Source organism: Macaca fascicularis, chromosome 13, assembly GCF_037993035.2.
Source record: "Macaca fascicularis isolate 582-1 chromosome 13, T2T-MFA8v1.1".
NCBI classification, from domain to species: Eukaryota; Metazoa; Chordata; class Mammalia; order Primates; family Cercopithecidae; genus Macaca; species Macaca fascicularis.
This window is the reverse complement of record NC_088387.1, coordinates 1,836,971-1,859,538: the sequence shown is the minus strand read 5'-3', so window position 1 is coordinate 1,859,538 and position 22,568 is coordinate 1,836,971. Positions and strand designations below refer to the sequence as shown.

General features: G+C 54.4%; 1 protein-coding gene across 7 annotated transcripts; it reads right to left on the bottom strand.

The window, feature by feature from the left end:
- Nucleotides 1-1,874: 1,874 nt before the first annotated feature.
- On the bottom strand, nucleotides 1,875-22,562 carry CNNM3 (cyclin and CBS domain divalent metal cation transport mediator 3). 7 transcript variants are annotated; one of them, XR_006691548.3, is made up of 9 exons: nucleotides 21,303-22,562; nucleotides 12,617-12,814; nucleotides 10,955-11,104; nucleotides 10,040-10,209; nucleotides 9,746-9,842; nucleotides 9,241-9,374; nucleotides 8,810-8,948; nucleotides 5,473-5,572; nucleotides 3,629-4,988 (listed from the first exon to the last, which is right to left on the bottom strand). XR_006691548.3 is itself a non-coding variant. In XM_045368801.3 (8 exons), the coding sequence occupies exons 1-8, from the start codon at nucleotides 22,525-22,527 to the stop codon at nucleotides 4,924-4,926; spliced, it is 2,178 nt and encodes a 725-aa protein (XP_045224736.2). In that variant the 5' UTR covers nucleotides 22,528-22,562; the 3' UTR covers nucleotides 1,875-4,923. The 7 variants fall into 7 exon arrangements, 3 of the variants coding, with proteins under 3 accessions (XP_045224736.2, XP_045224738.2, XP_065382682.1); XR_012421901.1 differs by having other exon boundaries at nucleotides 12,671-12,814; XR_010580300.2 differs by having other exon boundaries at nucleotides 3,955-4,988; nucleotides 9,241-9,345.
- Between the last annotated feature and the right edge of the window lie 6 nt (nucleotides 22,563-22,568).

Below are 22,568 nucleotides of genomic sequence, written 5' to 3'. Positions count from 1 at the left end.
AAACGATACGCTAAAAAAAAGAACTTTAGCCTAAGTCTTACACATTATACAAAAACTAACATGGCTCACATACATACTTAAATGTAAAACTATAAAACTTTTAGGGAAAAACAGACAACCTTTGGGATCTAAGACTACGTAGGGTTCTTTTTTTTTTTTTTTTGAGACGGAGTCTCGCTCTGCCGCCCAGGCTGGAGTGCAGTGGCCGGATCTCAGCTCACTGCAAGCTCCGCCTCCCAGGTTCACGCCATTCTCCTGCCTCAGCCTCCGAGTAGCTGGGACTACAGGCACCCGCCACCTCGCCCGGCTAGTTTTTTTGTATTTTTAGTAGACACGGGGTTTCACCGTGTTAGCCAGGATGGTCTCGATCTCCTGACCTCGTGATCCGCCCGTCTCGGCCTCCCAAAGCGCTGGGATTACAGGCGTGAGCCACCGCGCCCGGCCTTACGTAGAGTTCTTAAATGCAACTAAAAGCGACAGTCTATAAAGGAAAAATCAGTAAAGGGGACTTTATCAAAACTGAAAACTTTTGCTCTGTATAAAACCCCAAGAGGGTGAAAAGATGGCTGGGCACAGTGGCCCACATCTGTAATTGTAGTAATTTGGGAGGCTGAGGCAGGCAGATCACTTGAGCTCATGAGTTTGAGACCAGGTGTGGGCAACATGGTACCCCATCTCTATAAAAAATTAGCTGGGCGTGGCCGGGCGCGGTGGCTCAAGCCTGTAATCCCAGCACTTTGGGAGGCTGAGACGGGCGGATCACGAGGTCAGGAGATCGAGACCATCCTGGCTAACACGGTGAAACCCCGTCTCTACTAAAAAATACAAAAAAAAACTAGCCGGGCGAGGTGGCGGGCGCCTGTAGTCCCAGCTACTCGGGAGGCTGAGGCAGGAGAATGGCGTAAACTCGGGCGGCGGAGCTTGCAGTGAGCTGAGATCCGGCCACTGCACTCCAGCTTGGGCGACAGAGCGAGACTCCGTCTCAAAAAAAAAAAAAAAAATTAGCTGGGCGTAGGCCGGGCATGGTGGCTCACGCCTGTAATCTCAACACTTTGGTAGGCTGAGGCAGGCGGATCATCTGAGGTCAGGAGTTTTGAGACCAGCCTGACCAACATGGAGAAACCTCGTCTCTACTGAAAATACAAAATTAGCTGGGTGTGGTGGTGCATGCCTGTAATCCCAGCTACTCAGGAGGCTAAGGCAGGAGAATCGCTTGAACCCGAGAGGCGGAGGTTGCAGTGAGCCGAGATCGTGCCACTGAACTCCAGCCTGGGCAACAAGAGCAAAACTCCATCGCAAAAAATAAATAAATAAATAAAAATAAATTTAGCTGGTCGTGGTGATAGTCCCATCTACTTGGGGAGCTAAAGCGGGAGAACTGCCTGAGTCCAGGAGTCAAGTACACAGCGAGCCAAGACTGTGGCACTGCACTCCACCCTGGGTGACAAAGTGAGACTCTGTCTCAGAAAAAAAAAGGGGGGGTAGGGATGAAAAAGATAAGCTACAGACCAATGCAAACCAAAAATCCCATAAAGCAATCTCAAAACAACTCTCAGAACTCAACAGAAAAAACAATCCAATCAGAAAAGGGTGAAAGACAGGGATATTCCACTGCAGGGGAACACGGGAGGTGTCCATCACTGGGAAACGCAAATGAAAAACCACCGTGAGGCATCACGACACACCTGTCGGAACGGCTGAAGTAAAAACACGACACCACCAAGTGCTGCGGAGGATTCGGGGAAACTGACTGTCCTAGGTTGCTGGTGAGGACGTAAGAGTTTGATGGTTTAAAAAACGAAACATGCAACAACCCTATGGCCAAGCATTTACACTCCTGGAAAACTAATCTTTACACAGAAACCTGTACATCAACAGTCGTAGCAGCTTTATTTGGAATAGCCCCAAACTGGAAACATCCCAGGTGTCCTTCACGGGACCAATGTGTACACCACGCAATACCACTCAGCAACAAAAAGGAGCAAACTGTGAACACACACATGCAACGCTGGATGATCTCCGAGGACACCGAGTGAAAAAGACAATCCCACCAGGCGCGGCGGCTCACGCCTGTAATCCCAGCACTCTGGGAGGCTGAGGCAGGAGGATCACGAGGTCAGGAGATCGAGACCATCCTGGCTAACACGGTGAAACCCCGTCTCTACTAAAAATACAAAAAACTAGCCGGGCGAGGTGGCGGCACCTGTAGTCCCAGCTGCTCGGGAGGCTGAGGCAGGAGTATGGCGGGAACCCGGGAGGCGGAGCTTGCAGTGAGCTGAGATCGCGCCACTGCACTCCAGCCTGGGCGACAGAGCCAGACTCTGTCTCAAAAAAAAAAAAAAGACAATCCCAAGTGCTTACACACTATGCTCCCATTTATACAACATTCTTGACATGACAAAATAAGAGACGGAACGATTAGTGGTTGCCAGGAGTTAGGGGTGGCGGGAAGGGAGATCCTTGTGGGGATGGGATTTCTTTATCGTGATTGCAGTGGTAGTTACACAGATGTACATATGACACATGATTTGGGACTGTCCACCCACACTGCACCAGTGTCAAAGTTTTGCTTGGAATACTGCATTACAATCACGTAAGATGTAACCACTGAGGGAAACCAGATGAAGGCTGCATGAGGCCCTTATCTTTACAACTTCCTATATTCTGAAATTAGTTCAAAATATAAAGTTAGGAAAAAAGAAAGCAACAGCTCTAAGTGCAGCATGACATCCTGGATTGGCTGCTACAGCAGAAAAAGGACATTGGGGAAAAATGGCAAAATCCAAATAAACTCTAATAGTACGATTGCACCAATGTTAATTTTTTAGTTTTGTTAAATGTACCAAGGTTATATGTAAGATGTTAACATTAAGGGAACCTCGGTGAAAGGTGTATGAACCTCTTCTGTGAATCTGGGCATGGTGGCTCACGCCTATAACCTCAACACTTTGGGAGGCCGAGGCAGGAGGATGGCTTGAGCCTAGGAGTTCGAGACTAGCCCAGGCAACATAATGAGACCCTAGCTCTACAAAAGATTAAGAGAATTAGCTGGGTGTGGTGGTGCATACCTGCAGTCCCAGCTACTCAGGAGGTTGAGGTGGCAGGATGGCCTGAACCAGGGAGGTCGAGGCTGCAGCAAGCTGTAATCACACCACTGCACTCCAGTCTGGGTGACAGAGCAAGATCTTGTCTCAAAAAATAAAAATAAAAAATAAAATAAATAAAAAATTGCAAACTCTGATGCCCAGACTCTGATTAAATCACAAGCTTTGGTGGCAGGTCCAGGTATTTTTAATACCAGGTGATTCTGATGTGCAGCCAAGGTTAAGAATCACTGTTCTTAGCTCACGCCTGTAATCCCAGCACTTTAGGAGGCCAAGGCGGGCAGATCACCTGAGGTCAGTTCGAGATCAGCCTGGCCAACATGGTGAAACCCTGTCTCTACTAAAAATACAAAACTTAGCCGGGTGTGGTGGTGGACACCTGTAATCCCAGCTACTCAGGGGGCTGAAACAGGAGAATGGCTTGAACCTGGGAGGTGGAGGTTGCAGTGGGCCAAGATCGCACCACTGCACTCCAGCCTGGGCAAGAGAGTGAGACTCCGTCTCAAACAAACAAAAAAATACTGTTCTGGAGACAGGATTTTAATGCATCTGTTTCCAAACCGGGCTTGCTCTCACAGTTGACTCCTTGAGGACAATTTCTAAGCAAGCATACCACTGTTCTTTTGACCTTCAGTCCCATTTTTAAGGGTCCAAATTCCTTTGAGAAAAGTTCCAGAAATCCTCCTCCCTCCCTACCCAATCTATGATCCTGTGTCCTTGTGATGCCCATTTCCACACAGCTGAAGAACTACGGAAGGAAAATGTAGTAAATTAGAAGAAAAAGACAAATGCCTTCCAGTTCCCACTTCTCTAAAACCCCATAGCTAGGAACAGAAACAAACGAAAAGACTTGAAATGTTCTAGAGATGTAATAAAAACTGATTTTTTTTTTTAAAGAGGATCCACCTGGTTCCTAAAGCCTCCCTCGCTGCTCTCTGCACATCACACCACACAGCACCTGCGGGGAGGCCGTGGAGAGGTGTGGAGCAGGTGCAACAGGCAGCTACGCTCCCGGGGCCACACAGCGGAGAGAGGATTCGATGCAGCATGACGATCCCTTCCTCCCAGGCGTGACCTCTTCTCAGAACACAGGAACTGACAACGCTGTGAGTGGCAACTCAGCAGGTGGGCAGAGAAGCAGAAAGGAGCCCTCAGCACCACTAGGCCAGCTCTCAGGGTCAGAAGAGCAGCCTCCAGGGACGGTGCAGGGCTACAGGGACAGCCTTCGGGCAGTGGAGCTTCTGGTTTGGCACATGGGAAAGGCTGGGGCACATGCTCTGAAACATGACACCGTTAGGGAAGCCAGAAAGGACGCCATGGACAAGGCCATCGATTTGAACCCCCAGCCAAAATGGGTGCACTTGGCCTGCTCGAAAAGTGCTGCCAGCAGCGATAGGTTGGCAAATTAAAAGCAAACGAGTACAGGTCACGGCCACATAAAGGCAGTAACTGCACTCACAAGGTGGCTCGGCCCGAAGAGGTCTGAATCTGAATACGCCACACGGTCCCAGCCTCGGGGGAGAAGGGGAAGGCTGGGCCCTGGGGACTAGAGATGATGGCATTCCTTTCGTTCCTTCCTGACGCGGGCCTGGAGGGCTGTGCCCTGGTGACTCCTGTCTCCTAAAGGAGGGCAGGACCGGCTGAAGGATCCAGGCACTGATGTCTAGTTCTGAGGACACCCAGGACCCGCATCTACAAGGGCCATCTAAAACGTGGCCTGGAGGGGATGGGGGCAGGCGGGCACGAAGCTTCTGCTCAGCTCACTCCAGCTCCCCACGTGCTCATCTGTTCCCCAGATCTGGGGCTGCCTAGTGAGCAGTTAGACACCTGGGTTCCGCCCGGGGCTGCCTTCCACCGGGATGCCGGGCCTGCTGTGGCTGGACCCTACAGAAGACAAGGGAAGGAAAATTCACATCAAAGCTGGTAAAGGGACCTGCCAAAACCAAGTGCCAAATCCTCTGTGGACAGGAAGGGGCAGCTAAGACGGGGGCTTCAGGAGGCCTTGGGAGGTATCAGAGCAGAGCCGGGAGCGATCGGTTAGCAGATGGTCAGCCAACAGATGCCTTCCCTGGGACATGGGGGAAGCTGGGGCTGTGGATTTCTGGCCCCAGGGGGTCCCAGGTCATTATACTGAACAAGAGGCACCTTCCCGGGACAATACAGCACCCCGTGCTGGAAGGAAGCACCATTTTCCACAGTGGAAGAGTCTCGTGACCCCTCCTGTCTTCCAGAAGAATGGAAGGGAGCGCCCACCCCGCACCCCTGGAGAAAAAAGGCCCCCAGCCTGGGGAGCCGAGGGCTCTGCTCCTCCCACAGCTGAAGGGCCAGGAGAGGAAAGTGAAGGGGCAGGGAGAGGGAAGATATTTACCTTGGGTGTGCTCTGAAAACAAAAAACGCGCACTAGTCCACAGTCATTTATCAACTGCAGTTTCCAACTGTGCCAAAGAGGGAAAGGTCTACTGGGAAGGCTAAAGAGAGCAGAGAGAGAAAGAAGAGGAGAAGCTATTGAGCAGAAATGGCTGTGCCTCTTGGCTCCGGGCAGCACCATGGAGAGGGCTGATGCCCCAAGCAGGGGAAGCCAAGGGGGAGCCGGCAGCCGCAGTGCTGGCGCTGCACTGCCCCACAGCCTGGCTCAGGACGGCCGGCTGAGGAAGCCGGGAGCACAGCATGGAGGGCTGCACAGCATGGGGGCCGCCTTTCCCTCGGCCATACAGTTCCATGGAGAACTGACGCGGAGGACCTACCCTCGGCGACAACAGTTCCACGGAGAACTGACGCGGAGGACCTACCCTCGACGATACAGTTCCACGGAGAACTGATGCGGAGGACCTACCCAGGGTTTGAAATGGTAGGCCAGGGGTCAGACAACTCTTTCTGTAAAAGGCCGATATTTCTAGTTTTTGTAGGTTATATGGTCTCTGTCACAGCTACTCAGCTCCACTGCTGTAACTCAAAGGCAGCCACAGCAATCCACAAACCGATGTGTGGGTTCTCACAAAACTTCATTCTCAAAAATAGGCTGCTGGCCAGATGTGACCCTTGCACCATTTGCCAAACCCTGCTGTAGGCAATTTAAAATTATTGTGTCTTCCAAGTCTCAAAAAAGGCACTTCTCTGTTGGGCGTCTAGTGCCAAGGTCCCCAGAAACTGGTTCTCATCTGCACGATTTAAGCAGCACCCCACCGAAATCTCCAGGTGTGCAGCGGCCCTACGCTCCTCCGGACAGTGAAGTGCCAAGCTCACAGGACAAAACGCAGGACAAGCCGAGTTCAGGCAAGAAACAGAAAGAGAAGGTCAGCCTCACTGGAGCAACTGTCAGGTTGTACTTGGGTGAAAATAACCAACATTGTGTCTAGAGAATAATAATCCATTACCAAGAGGAAATGCCCCACAAAGCCACTATAAACTCTTCTCTTACAGGACGGCCCCGTGAAGATTTTTTAAAAATCTCTGGGTATATATGATGCAATGACGGGAAAAGCACTATTCTGGGATTAGGTCTGTATCTTCGATACAACATGTGCAGTCTGGGTGGCAGTGAGCCAGAAAGGCTCACGTGGGAAAACCAAAACCAAAAGGCTCACATTGTGAAAAGCACACCGCCCTGGCCTCTGAGACTCCAGTGTGATGGGACAGTATGAACTTCAGTAGAAGGGGCACCCCATACAATAAGAAACCATCACCATGGGTCAAGCTTCAGCAACCCTAGAAGGTGGGGCACTAGCTGCTCATCCAGCTCCTTCGGAGGCTGAGGCAGGAGGATCACCTGAGTCCCCAGTATGAGGCCAGCCTGGGCAACATGGCAAGATCTTATCTCTGAACAGAAGGTGCGGCACCATCCTTAGAGGGATCTCTTTAGAAAGAGATGCAGCCCATCCTCAGATCCAAGACTGAAGCAGCACGGCCTCCCCTGCTGCCTTTTTGCCAGCACCTGGATCTGGAGCCCCCAGGGGCTAAGGCATCCACGTGGCCCAGGGTGGGATTTCCCTCCCCTGCACGTCACCTCACAATTCAGAAAGGACTATTAGAAAAACATGTTTGTGCTCTCAAGTGTGGGTCTGAGTAGCCAGAGCGGCTCCATGGGAGGCCTACAGGAAGCAGGTCAGAGTGCCTGGGCCTTCTCTCTGGCTCTCCTTCCTGCCCTGTAGAACGGGCAGAAGAGCTAGCGCCCCTCCGGCCACAGGGAGGTTAGCAGAGTCAGACATGGAAGCTCCTAGCGCAGTGCCCTGGCGGGGGAAGCGTTGGTAAGAGCTTATCTTCCTCACGGTGGGGCAGGTGGGGGTGGGAGGAAGCAAGCCCGTAGCTCCCTCCACAGCCTCTCCGGAAGCCCCACCGGCTCTTCCAGGAACCTCACGTTCAGGCAGATCTGACCCCAGCGTTAGGAACGCAATCAGAATTAAAGTATCTTCAGGCCGGGCGCGGTGGCTCAAGCCTGTAATCCCAGCACTTTGGGAGGCCGAGACGGGCGGATCACGAGGTCAGGAGATCGAGACCATCCTGGCGAACACGGTGAAACCCCATCTCTACTAAAAAAATACAAAAAACTAGCCGGGCGAGGCGGCGGGCGCCTGTAGTCCTAGCTACTCGGGAGGCTGAGGCAGGAGAATGGTGTAAACCCGGGGGGCGGAGCTTGCAGTGAGCTGAGATCCGGCCACTGCACTCCAGCCTGGGCGACAGAGCCAGACTCCGTCTCAAAAAAAAAAATAAATAAATAAAGTATCTTCTCGAAAAACAAGAACAAGAAACCCTTCACCACTCCTACCCACAGCCTACACTTCAGACTCTTTCACCTCCCTCCTTGCAGTGGGGGGATGGGGTTTCACATCCCACAACCTCTAGTTCCATTTGCAAAATTTCTTCCAACACAATCTTCCCGCTCGCAGTGGAGCCCTGGATGGGCCACGCTTAAATATTAGTATGAACTGGCCAAACTCCTCACAAATGTCCTTCTAGTGTCTAGGATGGTGTCTGCCAGCCACACACCCTCTAAGCCAGGGCCACTGCTGACTCCAAGTGACCTAAGCTTAATCTTAAATGGCCAAAAGAGTGTCTGAACTAAAACTTATTCCCACTTCCCAACAATTCTCTGATTAAGTCAATCCATTCTAAGAGATCCTTGAGAGAAAATATTGACTTACTATACTCTACTTTAAATACCAGTTAGTCTATAGTTTGGCGTCATCCATGCTATTAAAAATAGCAAGAAGTTCAAGTTGAATAATGAAGAATTAAAAAAAAAAAAAAAGCAAGAAGGGGGTTGGGCACAGTGGCTCATGCCTATAATCCCAGCACTTTGGGAAGCTGAGGCAGGTGGATCATCTGAGGTCACGAGTTCAAGACCAGCCTGGCCAACATGGTGAAACCCCATCTCTACTAAAAATACAAAAATTGGCCAGGCATGGTGGCTCACGCCTGTAATCCCAGCTACTCAGGAGTCTGAGACAGGAGAATTGCTTGAACCCAGGAGCCAGAGGTTGCAGTGAGCCGAGATCACACCGTCGTACTCCAGCCTGGGCAACAGAGCAACAGAGTAAGACTCCATCTCAAAAAAAAAAAAAAAAGAAAAACAAGAAGGGAAAAGGATGCGGAGAAAAGAGAGAAAAAAGACAGAGGGCAGGGTGGGGCGGCGAAAGTGCAAGTCTGTGTGTGTGAGCTCACGGCCCTTGGGTCCAGACACCGCGCACAGTGTGCCACTCGGCGCTCACCTGCCGCTGTGGTGGTCTTCTCACCAAGGAGCCTGGTCTGGCTGCCTGGCATAACCTGCAGGTCGGTGTTCTCAGGGGACTGTGGCAGGTTCTGAGCTCGGGTAGCCAGGAGTGCGTTGAGGTACTGCAGCCGCGTAACCTGGAGGATGACAGTGTTACTGGCAGACCCCACTGGTGAAGCGAGACGCAGAAGGTAGGCAAGAAAGGTCACGCCATGCCAGAAGAGGGCAGAGGCACAAGTTTAAGCGAGTTAAGGGAAGAGCAACTGAGTCAAGTGTTTTTAAGATCTCGCAGGGAAACTGGGTGCAAAGGTCTGTGTCCCTCAGGATGAGCGGAAGGCCCTGCTCCGGGCCGTCTCAGACCAGCTGATCTAGCCCCCAGTGACACAAAGTCGGCTAAAGTCAGCACGCACGAGCAGCCCAGGCAGTCACCTTGATGAGCTGCAGGTCGGAGAGCGCCCTCACGGTGTAGTCGGGACAATACGCAGATGAACGCGTGCCGTCACCTGGGTCGGGCTGCAGGTCATGGCGGATGGGCTGGAGCGAGGACACCGGGGACTGGTGAACTATCGAAGGAACAATCAGTGATGGCAGAAGCCAGTGCTGGCAGCTGGGAGCCCCCTCCCCTGGAGGGGACAACTGCACAGCTTCGAAGAGCCACCCCACCAATCGCCCTGGAGAGGCGATGTGCCTGGGAAGCAGGGAGAGGAGAATGAGCACAGGCAGGAGAGGGTTTGCAGGGGTGGAGCGAGCCGCAAAGTCGAGCGAGGAAGAATGCTGCCCTCCCGCCCGGAAGCCCAGGGGCCACACCACCTCGTGGGGCGGTGGGCTCAGGTGGAAGGAAGGCGAGGAGGGGCACTGAGGGCCCAAGCGACAATGGGAGACAGGCTCTGCAGCCTCAACCCTGACCCTCAGCACCAGCAGGGCCACGGCTTACCTGAGGATGGCACGGTTAGCGCCGACACTCCATAGTACGTGAAGGCCCCATTCTCGAACTTCAGACCCTCCTTCCCGATCTCCACTTCAACCCTGCCCTGGGAGGAGTGGCAAGGAGAGAAACAGGTGCGGCCAGATCACCTTTCCCGTCAGAAGACAGCGGAAGGAGAAACCCACCACCTCAACTGTTCGGGGCGGGAGGGTGCGTATCTGCACGCCCCTGCTCCCCTCTTCTCCTAGACCCTGCCCTGGCCTGAGGAGGCAGGAGGGGCTCCAGGCCTGGACGCACAGCTACCTGCAGGATGAGAATGAAGTAATCCACCGGCTGGCTGCGCTGGTAGAGGTAGTGGTGCGCGGCCAGGCGGTTGCTCTCGTCAAACCTCACTTCCTGGTTGACGCTGGGATGCTTCAGCAGGTGCAGCAGGACCTTCTCCGAGACGCGCAGTGGGCTGAACACATCCACTTCTGCCCGGAGGGAAAAGGGACAGTGTCCACTGGGGCCTAGTGGCCGGTGGAACCACACCCAACGCTGCAGGCAACTTAAAAGTTATTCTGCCCCGCAGGGCTCTCCTGGGTGGCCTGTCAGCAGCTGCCCCCACACCTCAACACAAGAGAATTGGGCAGGGGCCAGGTGCGGTGGCTCACGCCTGCAATCCCAGCACTTCGGGAGGCTGAGGCAGGTGGATCACCTGCGGTCAGAAGTTCGAGACCAGCCTGACCAACATGGCAAAATCCAGCCTCTACTAAAAATACAAAAATGAGCCGGGCGTGGTGATGCACGCCTGTAAGCCCAGCTACCTGGGAGGCTGAGGCAGGAGAATCGCTTGAACCCGGGAGGCGGAGGTTGCGGTGAGCCAAGATCGTGCCACTGCACTGCAGCCTGGCTGACAGAGCGAGACCCTGTCTTTTTTAAAAAAAAAAAAAAAAAAGAACTGGGCAGGGCACCCCACACCCGCGCAGCTGAGAGCTGAGGCCCCTGGCTGTGGCGCACCAGGTGTGGCGCTGGCCTGGCCCAGCTGTTGGTTGTCTGGCAGAGAGGAGCTGTCTCTCCCATGACCCAGGATGCTGGCAGGGCTGCAGAGAACACACAAGTCCTCAAGACGCGCCGCTTGCTAGGAGCGGGGAGCAGAGTCAGTGTCGGCCCTGGGCGGCCTCCTGACCCACAGGACGGTGAAGAGAGCAGGGGGCGCGGACCACCCTCCCGCCTCACCTCGGGACAGGAAGCGCTGGGTGGCCAAGAGCAGCTGAGGCGAGATTTTTACTTTATATTCATCATCAGACCCCTTGAACAAGGAGAACTCCTCCTTCCGCTTGAGAGGGGCCATCAGAGAAGCAGGCTTCCTCCTCACCACAGTGTCTCCTAAGATGGAAGAAGAGGGCGCGCTCAGGCATCAGCCACCTGTCAGTCAACACCACCACACCAAGGGACTGCATTGCCTGCTCCTTCCTACTGAGGCCAGGGGGTCCTCGACGGAGCAGCATCAGAGCCCCAGGGACATGTCTTCAGCACCACTCCCTCCACGGGGCCTGCTCCCACCCCAACCACACAGAGCGAGGGGTGGCTCCCTGCCTTGGAGCTGGCTGAAGAGAACGCTGATATGATAACAAAGCAGCTCTTATAAAACAACAGGCATCCCTGATAGGTCACTGGACGTGGACTCAATTTTATTTTAATTTAGGCCAGATGTAGTGATTCACACCTGTAACCCCAGCACTTCAGGAGGCCGAGGCGGGAGGATCACTTAAGGCCAGAAGTTCACCACCAGCCTGGCAACAGGGAGACCGTGTCGTTACAAAAAATAAAATAATTAGACAGGTGTGGTGGCATGCGCCTGCAGTCCCAACTGCTCAGGAGGCTGCGGTGGGAGGAAAGCTCGAGCCTGGGAAGTTGAGGCTGCAGTGAGCCATGACTGCACCACTGCACTCCAGCCTAGATGACAGAGCAAGACCATCTCAAAAAAAAAAAAAAATTAAAAATTAAAAAATAGTAACAGGCCTCTCTGGCCACTGAGAAACTTCTCACTAGAAAGCATGTATTCAAGGATGACCAGTGCAAAAGGGCCGCAATTAACCTGGAGACCCCAGGCCTGTGGCAGTCTCAGGAATGGAACCAGAAATGCTATGTTTGAAAATTGACACGAGTAAAGCAGTATTTCTGGAAGCATGCGGGACAGGGGGCCCGGCCATGAAGCGCAGGCTCTGTGCAGCTCTGCAGACCTCAGCCACCAACCTAACAGGCAGACACTTTTACCACGAAATCAAGGGCCCGGGATCAGCTGCTTTGGGAAGACTTATTTCCACCCCCTCCCAGTGTCTCAGCCTGGAGTACAGTGGCATGATCTCGACTCACTGCAACCTCTGCCTCCTGGGTTCAAGCGATTCTTCTGCCTCAGCCTCCTGAGTATCTGGGACTACAGGCATACGCCACCACGCCCAGCTAATGTTTGTATTTTTAGTAGAGACAGAGTTTCACCATATTGGCCAGGCTGGTCTTGAACTCCCAACCTCGTGATCTGCCCGCCTCGGCCTCCCAAAGAGCTGGGATTACAGGCGTGAGCCACTGCGTCCAGCCGGGAAGACTTTCTTCATGGCAAAGAATGGGTTCTTTCAGAGGACATTTCTGTAATGTACAAAAGAACCTGCAAAAACAAAAGCACCTCGGGAGACAGAAGGCTGGGAAAGGCCCATGAAGGGCAGAGCTCTCTCAGTAATGGAGGAATCTAACAGGACTGCTGCTAACGGAGCCCCAGGCGAGCCCTCCTGCAAGGCGGCTCCCTGCCAGCGCCCAGGCAGGGCTGAGAAGGGGCCTGGCTGTGGATCTTGCTGGGTTTCAGCAGCACAGAGGCCCACTGGCCTCGGACGCAACATACACCTGGGGAAGTGCGCGGGCCCAGCGGAGACGTAACTGCCAAGAGTCTGGACTCACGGTAGTCTTCAGACTCGTCCAGGATCTCGGACCTGATGATCTCCTCGATCACGTCCTCCAGGGTGACCAGGCCCAGGACCTCGTAGAAGGGGTCGCCCTCACCCTCGTTGTTCACCTTCTGCACGATGGCCAGGTGGGACTTCCCTGTGGGCGGAGGACACTCATGGAACAGCTTGCTGGGCCCCCGCATTTTGATTCATCTCCCTCGGGGCCCACCAAAAGGACGTGGCTAATGTTCATGTTCCTACAGCGGGTCAGGCACAGAGCCCGACTCTTTTCTAGGTTTTTACTTAAGACACCCAGCATGACTATGAGGACTGGCCTTATTTTCACACGGGTTGAAAATGAAGCCCTGGGCTCATGCTTGCTCATCTGCACAGGCCCCCCAGGCAGAGGTGGCCGAGCTGGGATCCAGCTCCAGGTCTGCGCACCTCCATGCCATGGATGCAGTTCAGACAAGCATCCAGTCGAGAACACATGCGCCTCACACAGCAGCCAGCCTGCATATGCAGGCTAACAAGGGCATGACTCCGGAAACGCAGGCTCTCCTGCGGCAGTCCACACGGGGCGGCTGAGTGAGGCCACCCAGCCTGACTCTCCTCGGGAGGTTTTCCTAATTCTTTTTTTTTTTTTTTTTTTTTTTACAGTAAATATATATGCTGTCCATCCTATGTAAATGTGAACTCCTTCTTGTCCTTATGATAGAAATGAAAAAGAGATAGAAAGATAGATAGACTGTGTGTATGTGTGTGCGTGTGTGTGTCTGTGTATCTTTTCGTTTTCCTAATTCTTAGAGCTGCCCATTAGGGTCTGTGAACCAGGGGATGAGACGCGTGGCAGCTGACCACTCAGGAGTCAAGCTGTGCAGGGGGAGGCACCAGGCTGATCTTCCGCCTCACCCTGTCTTTCTTTCTCAGGTTAGCTTCCTGTTTGGTTTGTCTGCTTAGTGAGGGAATGTAAACTTGGAAAAAAGCCCAAGTCTCACAGTGTTGGGGAATGCTGGGGAGGCTTCAGGAATTTACTGTGTCAGGTAAGTGCTTTTCATCCACACTACTTTAGACCCGTCTGAAAAAACCAGAACGCAAGCCACCTAAGTAATTTAAAATCTGAACGGCTGCGTTAGAAAAGTCAAAACAAACACACAAAATTAAGTTTTATATTGTAAGTAACCCAATATAGTCAAAACAGCATTTCAACATGTCATCAATCCAAAAAATAAACACAGACGTTTCGTCTATTTTGCACTCTCTGAATCTGGTGTGTTTTATGCTCACAGCACATCTCAACTCAGACTCCACCTTTAGGTACCACAGCCCCAGGTGGAGGGGGCTGCCGGCCTGCGCTGCACAGGGCCAGCACAGGGGATGGGAGCAAGTCATCCAGCCAGGCCCTCCTTTGTCACTAACGGAAACACTGAGGGAAACTGGCCTGGACCTGCCTGTGAGGGGGACCTGCTTCAAGACTCTCTTGGGAAATCAAAAAGTCAAGTTCACGTTGTGTGGATCATACTTTACATCCCGTGAGCTTGATTTAAAAAAGCACAGTTCTCCAGGATGCTTGCATTCCCCTGGACAAAAAGCTGGAAATGGCCACACGAGTCATCTCCCCGCTTTCCAGGAGGAAAGGCTAGGGCCCCTGGAGATGGCCACTCAGCCCTCTGAACCGCATTTCTAGACACCTTCTAACCCTCGGTGCTTGTGCTGGGTGCCGTCTCTGCGTGGGCCACGGCTGCCCCGCCAGAGTACAAACCTGTCAGGCCAGGCCAGGAAGGCCACGCGCGACTTGTGGTTTTGGTTAATGCCTCGGATTCCAGCACCAAAGCCCAGGATCTAAACAGCCACCTCAGCGCAGAGAGGCCTCATCTCGACTCCCTTCTCCCAGGAAGCCAGCCCCTGTGACAGGTTTCCTGCAGAGAGGGACTCACTCCTTTGCTTTCAGACTTCTCGAGAACAAGGCACACGACTCTCCATTTCCCTCTAAAACAAGGCACACGACTCTCCATTTCCTGCCACACTGGGATGACTCTACCACGAACAGAAGAAAGCAGGCCCTGGAAGATCCCCCGGAACAGTGGTTGTGTGACTGAATCCCAAGAAGAACGTCTGGGGGGTCTAGATGGCAGCCAAAGATGGCAGCAGGGGGACAGAGCAAGGGCAGCAGGAGGGACTCAAGGTCACCTCTCATGTGCTGAGCCACCAGAGTAGAACCACTCACACCAACGCCGGCCTGCAGGCCAGCTCCACGGGGCCACACACACCGACGTCCGCCCACGGGCCAGCTCCACGGGGCCACGCACACCGACGCTCGCCCACGGGCCAGCTCCACGGGGCCACGCACACCGACGCCCGCCAGCTCCACGGGGCCACGCACACCAACGCCCGCCCGCGGGCCAGCTCCACGGGGCCACGCACACCGACGGCCGCCCGGGGGCCAGCTCCACGGGGCCACGCACACCGACACCCGCCAGCTCCACGGGGCCACGCACACCGACGCCCGCCCGTAGGCCAGCTCCACGGGGCCACGCACACCGACGCCCACCCGCGGGCCAGCTCCACGGGGCCACGAGCAGCTGTGACAGTGTGTCTTGCCAACATCAAGCAGAAAGTCCTGGAAAAGCTTCAAGTGTAATTTTAGTTAGCAGGCTCCAGGGTATCCCAATTATTTCAATGCCAAAGTACCCTTTCATAACGCCCAATTTCTATGATGTTAATAACAGCTGGAGTGTAAGTTCATCCACCCTCTCTCTTCTGTTTTCTAAAGCACCTGGGTGAATGAATGAATACTGTGAGAAAGACAAAAGTAGCGTGCTGACACTCCTCACGCTGTCGGAGCTGCTCAGACTCTTTTCAGCATCCTGGCAATCATCTGGCTCCTGACAGGAAACCAGAGCTCGGTTCCTTTAAAGCAGAGACTGCGGCCGAGCACGGTGGCGCACACCTGTAATCCCATCTCTTTGGGAGGCTGAGCTGGGAGGATCACTTGAGGCCAGGAGTTCGAGACCAGCCTGGGCAACAGAGGGAGACCCCAATCACTACATAAAATTAAAAATTAGCTGGGTATGGTGGTGCTCACCTGTGGCCCCAGCTTACTCAGGAGGCTGAGGTGGGAGGATTGCTTGAGTCCAGGAGGCAGAGGCTACAGTGAGCCACGATCACATCACTGCACTCGAACTCGGGTGACAGAGCAAGACTCTGTCTCAAAAATAATAATAACAACGTTCTTGGCCAGGCGCGGTGGCTCACGCCTGTAATCCCAGCACTTTGGGAGGCCGAGGTGGGCAGATCACAAGGTCAAGAGATAGAGACTGTCCTGGCCAACATGGTGAAACTCTGTCTCTACTAAAAACACAAAAAAATTAGCTGGGCATGGTGGTGTGCGCCTGTAGTCCCAGCTACTCAGGAGGCTGAAGCAGGAGAATCACTTGAACCCAGGAAGCAGAGGTTGCAGTGAGCCGAGATTGTGCCACTGCACTCCAGCCTGGCAATAGAGCAAGACTCCATCTCAAAATAATAATAATAATAATAGTAACAATAATGTTCTTTTTTTTTTTTTTTTTTTTTTTAAGACGGAGTCTCGCTCTGTCACCCAGGCTGGAGTGCAGTGGCCGGATCTCAGCTCACTGCAAGCTCCGCCTCCCGGGTTCATGCCATTCTCTTGCCTCAGCCTCCCAAGTAGCTGGGACTACAGGCGCCTGCCACCTCACCCGGCTAGTTTTTTTTTTTTTTGTATTTTTTTTAGTAGAGACGGGGTTTCACCATGTTAGCCAGGATGGTCTCGATCTCCTGACCTCGTGATCCGCCCGTCTCGGCCTCCCAAAGTGCTGGGATTACAGGCTTGAGCCACCGCGTCTGGCCAATAACGTTCTTTTGTACATTAAGGTCCCTGACTTAACCATGGTTCAAATTACAATTTTTCAAATTTGGTGGTTCAAAAGCAGTATATATTCAGCAGAAACTGTACTTCAAACACATATAACCATTCTGCTTTCACTTTCAGTACAGCAATCAATAAATTACATGAGATATTCAACACTTCATTTTAAAATAGCTTTGTGTTAGATGACTTTGCCCAACTGCAAGCTAAAGTAAGTGTTCTGGGCATGTTTAAGGTGGGCCAGGCCGAACTATTTTGTTTGGTAGATTAGATGTATCAAACACATTTTTGACAAGGTATTTTCAACGTACAGTGGGTTTATCAGGACATAACCCCATTTGTAAGTCAAGGAGCAGCTGTCCAAGTTATTTATTACTGCTCCGAAGCACTCACTCTTCCTGGTGCGTCTGCACAAAACAATCAGCATGTCATCTCAAGTTGGCACTGACTGAGGGGTGCCTTGCTGGTACCTCGCCCCCAGACTTAAGTTCCCTAGCAGACGGAGCAAAAGAAACAAGAGCTGGAATGAAAGCTGCCAAGATGGCAGGGACTCCAGCTCCAGGAAATTCAGAGGCTCATACGCTTGGCAGAGAGATGGGAAGGGAATCGATTTTTAAAACTTCACACACCACAAAAGCTGCAATATGTTCTTTGTTCCTAAGCCGAGGAATGCCTAAGAAGGTTAGGAAGGACAAAAAGGACTTTAACACGGAAAAAATATATTTGCCAAAGGACTGCACTGAACTAGAGAAGCAGAGAAAAAAGCTCTGGGATGTCACCAGAGAGACATGGCCAGTCTGCCCACGAATGGCCCTCACTCACCACAGGAGCGGGGAAGTCAAGGGGGATTAAAAAGCTCCTCATTCAACTTCCAGGGTCCAAAAACCTCCCCCATTGTCTTCCAAGGGGATCCTGTTCAGCGTGCTGTCAGGCAGCTTTTAGAAAGGTCCGTTTCAAGCAGAGGCACTCATCCCCAAATCCTCCTGCATCGGGCTGCTTGTGACCTGCCTGGAGGCCACCCAGCCCAGAACAGGAGCAGCCTGGACCCCGGCCTTTCTGATTTCCTTCCTAGCTACATTTCCACCTGCATTTCAGTCTGAACCTGCTCCACTTGCTCATCTTAAAACCAAACAGCAGAGGGCCTCCTCCCCTGCCCCAGTCCTCTGCCGGTCACTGCTCTCTGCAGCCACGCTCTGTGGAGGGCTGTCTACATTGGTTCTCGTACCTTTCCACACCTCATTCATTCCTCAAATGGCTCCCTTGCCGTGGCACCAAATCTGCTCTTGCAGAGGTCAACGGTATCCTGTTTGCTGGCCTCCTCTCCTGTCACTCCCCTTCCCTGGGAAAGGGGTCTCTTCCCTTAGCTTCCAGGACATTCCGCATCTCGGGCTCTCCTCCTTCCTTGGTCTGGCCTCCTCCTGGCCAACTTCTCCTGCGCTTTGCTTGCCCCGGACACACCTGTGCTCCTGGGAGGCTGAGGCTCTCTGCCTGCCTCCCGTGACTGGAGAGACACTCCCATTCTGCCTCCCGCTTGCAGTTCACATCAACCGCCTGCTAGAAGTTTGCCTCTTGGGACACTGCACAGACATAAATTCAATGGCCAAAACCTGCTCCCCATGCCTGGCCCTTAGTGAAGGCGCACCGCCACCACACGGTCAGAAATCTGGGCCTCATCCTCAGCTGCTGCTCCTTGTTGCACAGCCCCGCTGCCAGACACCAATCTTCCTAATTCCACCTCTGCTGCCCTCTTGGGGCTCCTCTCCAGGCCTGCCATGCACCTTGTTCAGGTTATCACCCCCTCTCACCTGGAACCCTCACACCGCTGGTCTCCACAATCATTACTGATCTGTAAAAATAACTGACGCTAGCCGGGCGCGGTGGCTCACGCCTATAATCCCAGCACTTTGGGAGGCCGAGGCGGGCAGGTCATGAGGTCAGGAGATCGAGATCATCCTGGCGAAAATGGTGAAACCCCGTCTCTACTAAAACACAAAAAAATTAGCCGGGCGTGGTGGCGGGCACCTGTAGTCCCAGCTTCTCGGGAGACTGAGGCAGGAGAATGGCATGAACCCGGGAGGCGGCGGAGCTTGCAGTGAGTGGAGATTGCACCACTGCACTCCAGCCTGGGCGACAGAGCGAGACTCTGTCTCAAAAAAAAAAAAAAAACAAAAAACTGATGCTGCTACTTGATGCTCGTGGCCCTGGTGATCAAGTCCAAGATCCTTACACAGCACACAACCCTACCCCCACCCCCCGCCGGGGGACATCCTGCCTCTAGGCTCCTTCCCAATGAACATGAACATTTTCGATTTTTCCCCAAGTGGAAGCCCCAACCACCCTGGACCAAGCTCATCCATCGCATCTGAAAGACAAGACCACGGCAGCCAAGATCCTGACCCTAAGGGTTTGGAAAACGAAAGACCACTTTCACCAGCCTCATCCTGAGCATCACGACCAACTACGGAAGTCGCCTTTAGTTCTGAACGGGGCAACCCTTCCATCTCCACTGCCCCAAATCTCTGCCTGGGGACTGCTCAACTGTTGAAAGCAGCAGCTGGCTGAAGCCAGACACCACAGTGAGCGTTTTCTTAAAGAATCTAGAAACGCGAGTGCTTAGAACACCAAAGGGACAGCTACAGTCTTCCACGTTTTCCCTAAAAAGAAGGAAGTCTGGTGACCTGCCTGGAAGAAACGGAAATCTGCACTTCCAGGTTGACCCCTTGCTCCCGGACTGGCAAACGGCTCACCTACCAGCAGAGCCTGCTAACGCCAAGCACACAGCACGTGCATGCCAGGCACTGGCCAAAGTGCTTGATGAGTCTCCGCCGCAGGTGCACTTACCCACTCTGATCACTAGCAGCAGAGGAGCCTGCGCTACAAGAGGCTGAGCAGCCTTCCGGGGCTGGGAGCAGGCAAGGGCAGGATGGAACCTACTCCGTTGAGTCCAGGGTTGCACTGTTGGCCACCACACCAGGAGAACCACCCCTGCCTCGGGCTGCGGCAGCCCACATGGAGTACTTACCACCACGAGGCTCTGTCTGGACCCAAGCCCAGGCTCCCTCCCCAGGGCAGGGTGGCATGGCCATGTTCTAGGGACACAGCCAGGAGCACCCAACAGTCTAAGAGAATAGTTAGAGCTGCCCACCCAAGCCTCCCACCACCCCTTCCTGAGGTACAGTCATGACAGTAACTTAGCACCCAGGCCTCCTGCAAGGAATAAGGGACGAGATTACAGAGAGTGCCCATCAGCTCCTGGCACATAGCAGTGCTCAGTCAGGAGTAGCAATCATTACCACAAAGCCTGGCTTCCTGCACCGACAGGCCAGGGGCTCTCACAGACAGTGAGACAGTGCCAGAGACGTCCTGCCACAAATACCAGGAGGCTTTGCCACTTCTTCGTCTCACAGCAGACAGCCTTTAGGGTCAAGCCCATCCACCACCCTGGGGTGCCCCCACCCTCACCCTACAGGAGTGCAGGTGTGAGAAGCATGGCTGTTGGCCAAGGTGTGAGCACCAAACTCTGGGGAGCACCCCTAAGGATGACGCTGGGGAGGACTACAGAGGAAACCACACCTTCATATCTGGGGAGTATTGGTTTTACCTTCAATCTCCGAACTGCTTAGATAAAACAGAGTGAAAGGAGGGATGAAAATGTGGAGTGAAGGGAGAACTTGAAACCTTACAGATAGAAAAGTGTAGGTTAGGCTGGGTGCAGTGGCTCACGCCTGTAATCCCAACACTTTGGGAGGCTAAGGTGGGAGGATCACTTGAGGCCAGGAGTTTGAGACCAGACTGGGCAAAATAGTGACACCCTGTCTCTATATAAAATTTTTTAAGAACAGGAGATTAAAAAGCAAAAAAAAAAAAAAAAAAGGCCAGGTACAGTGGCTCACGCCTGCAATCCCAGCACTTTGGGAGAGTGAGGCAAGTGGATTACCTGGTTAGGAGTTCAAGACCAGCCTGGCCAACGTGGTGAAACCTCGTCTCTACTAAAAATACAAAAATTAGCCGGGCATGGTGGCGTGCACCTGTAGTCCCAGCTACCCGGAAGGCTGAGGCAGGAGAATTGCTTGAACCTGGGAGGCGAAGGTTGCAGTGAACCGAGAACGCGCCACTGCACTCCAGCCTGGGCGACAGAGCCGAGAGAAAGGGAGACTAAGTCAGCATCCGTGGAGTTACTTTTGGGGGAAGCAAAGTGTAAGTTTCCCTGGCTTTACTGCAGATAAGAGATTGACACCTAAATACCCTTATCTGCAGTAAAGCCAGAGACCTTAAGAACGCTCTGAAGGAAACATCACACGTTCAGTCAATTTGATATTACATGTGTGCGGGCCACAACGTCCCAGATACCTGGAGACTACCCTCTTCTCTGTGTTCTTCTAGTTTCTAGCCAAACATTTGGACCTGCTACAAAGACAAGCACACAGAAACGCTCTGGGAGAGGGGAAGAGCTGGGGGATTAGAGCCAAGCGGACATACCCCTCCCTGCAAATAGGATATGTATAGGGGTGCCATCCTGACGCGGGGGTTAAAGTGTTCGCTGTCTAAAGGATTTCTCCCACTCTGATGGATGGCCTTTAAGTATTTCAAAAGGTGATTCCAACCTGCAAGGCCAATACCGTCTTGAAAAGGGACCTTAGAAGTCTCACCGCACGCCACGGGGGTGGGACCCTTTCCTGAAGGCTTTCATAACTCTCCATCCCTTTTCAGGGAGAGGGCACTGGCACAGGCGTCCCCTGCACCATGCCCGGGATGTTACCTCGCTTGAACTCCTCCAGGACAGCGTCCAGCTTGGTGTCGTTGAAGACGAAGTGGAGCGGATGGTTGTAGAAACGAGTGATGGTGCTGAGCGGCGTGCAGTCTTCAGGATCCACGAAGGCCAAGTCCTTGAGGTAGAGCATGTCCACGATGTTGGAGCGCTCCTCCTCGTACACGGGGATGCGCGTGTGGCCGCTCTGCATGATGCTGGCCAGGACGCCGAAGTCCAGCACGGTGCTGGCGTCCAGCATGAAGCAGTCTTCGAGGGGCGTGAGCACGTCCTCCACGGTCCGGCAGCGCAGCACGCCCTTGCTGAGATCGCTGTAGGGGTCGCCGCCGCCGCGCGCCAGCTCCAGCACCCGTTCCCGCAGCCGCCCGGGCCGCGCTGCCAGCTCCAGCAGCTGCCCCACGGGCAGCGCCACGGGCAGAGTGAGCAGGACGGCCAGGCGGCTGAGGCCGAGCGCGCGCGGCGCCAGCACCAGCGTCCAGCGACCGCTCACGGCGGCCGGCACCACCTCGCCCACCAGGAACACGAGCCCCGCGCTGCCCAGCACAGCAGGCACCGCACGCTGGCCGGCCGCGCGGTACAGCAGCACCGCCAGCGCTGCCTGCGCCAGGCTGGCCAGCAGCAGCAGCGCGCCCAAGGCGCAGCCGGCCCAGCGCCGCGCGGGCTCCAAACGCCGCGCCGCCGCACGCTCCGCCTCCGAGCCGCTCTCGCGCAGCACCTGCACCTCCGCCGGCGCCAGCGCCAGCGCGCTCAGCTGCAGGCCGCGCGCCAACGCTGCCAGCGCCAGCAGCCCGGCCGCCCCCAGGCCCAGAGCCCAGGGAGGCGCCGCCTCCTCGGTCGCCCCGCCACCCGGCTCCACGCGCACCGCCAGCAGCGCCGAGTGCGGGCGCACGGCCTCGGTCCGCAGGCGCAAGCGCAGCAGCGCGCGCCACTCGCCCGCGGGGGCGGCCGCCTCCTCCCGGCAGCCCGCCCCCTCGGGGGCCACCCAGGACCAAGAGCTGTTGGCGAAGCCCGGGCCGAAGAGGCGCAGGAGGAAGGTGGCGTCCGGCGTGTCCCGCGCCGCCCCTCCGCGTACCCACCCCGCGCCCGCCGCTCCATCCTCCTCCAGACAGAAGCCCAGCACTCGCGGGCCCGGCGCGGCGTCCCCCGCGGCGTTGCCCAGGCAGAGCGCGGCGAACAACCAGCCTAACACACCCGCCGCCGCTGCCGCCGCCGCCATCGCCTGCCGCCCCCTCTCGGCCTCTCGCGCAGCCTACCCCG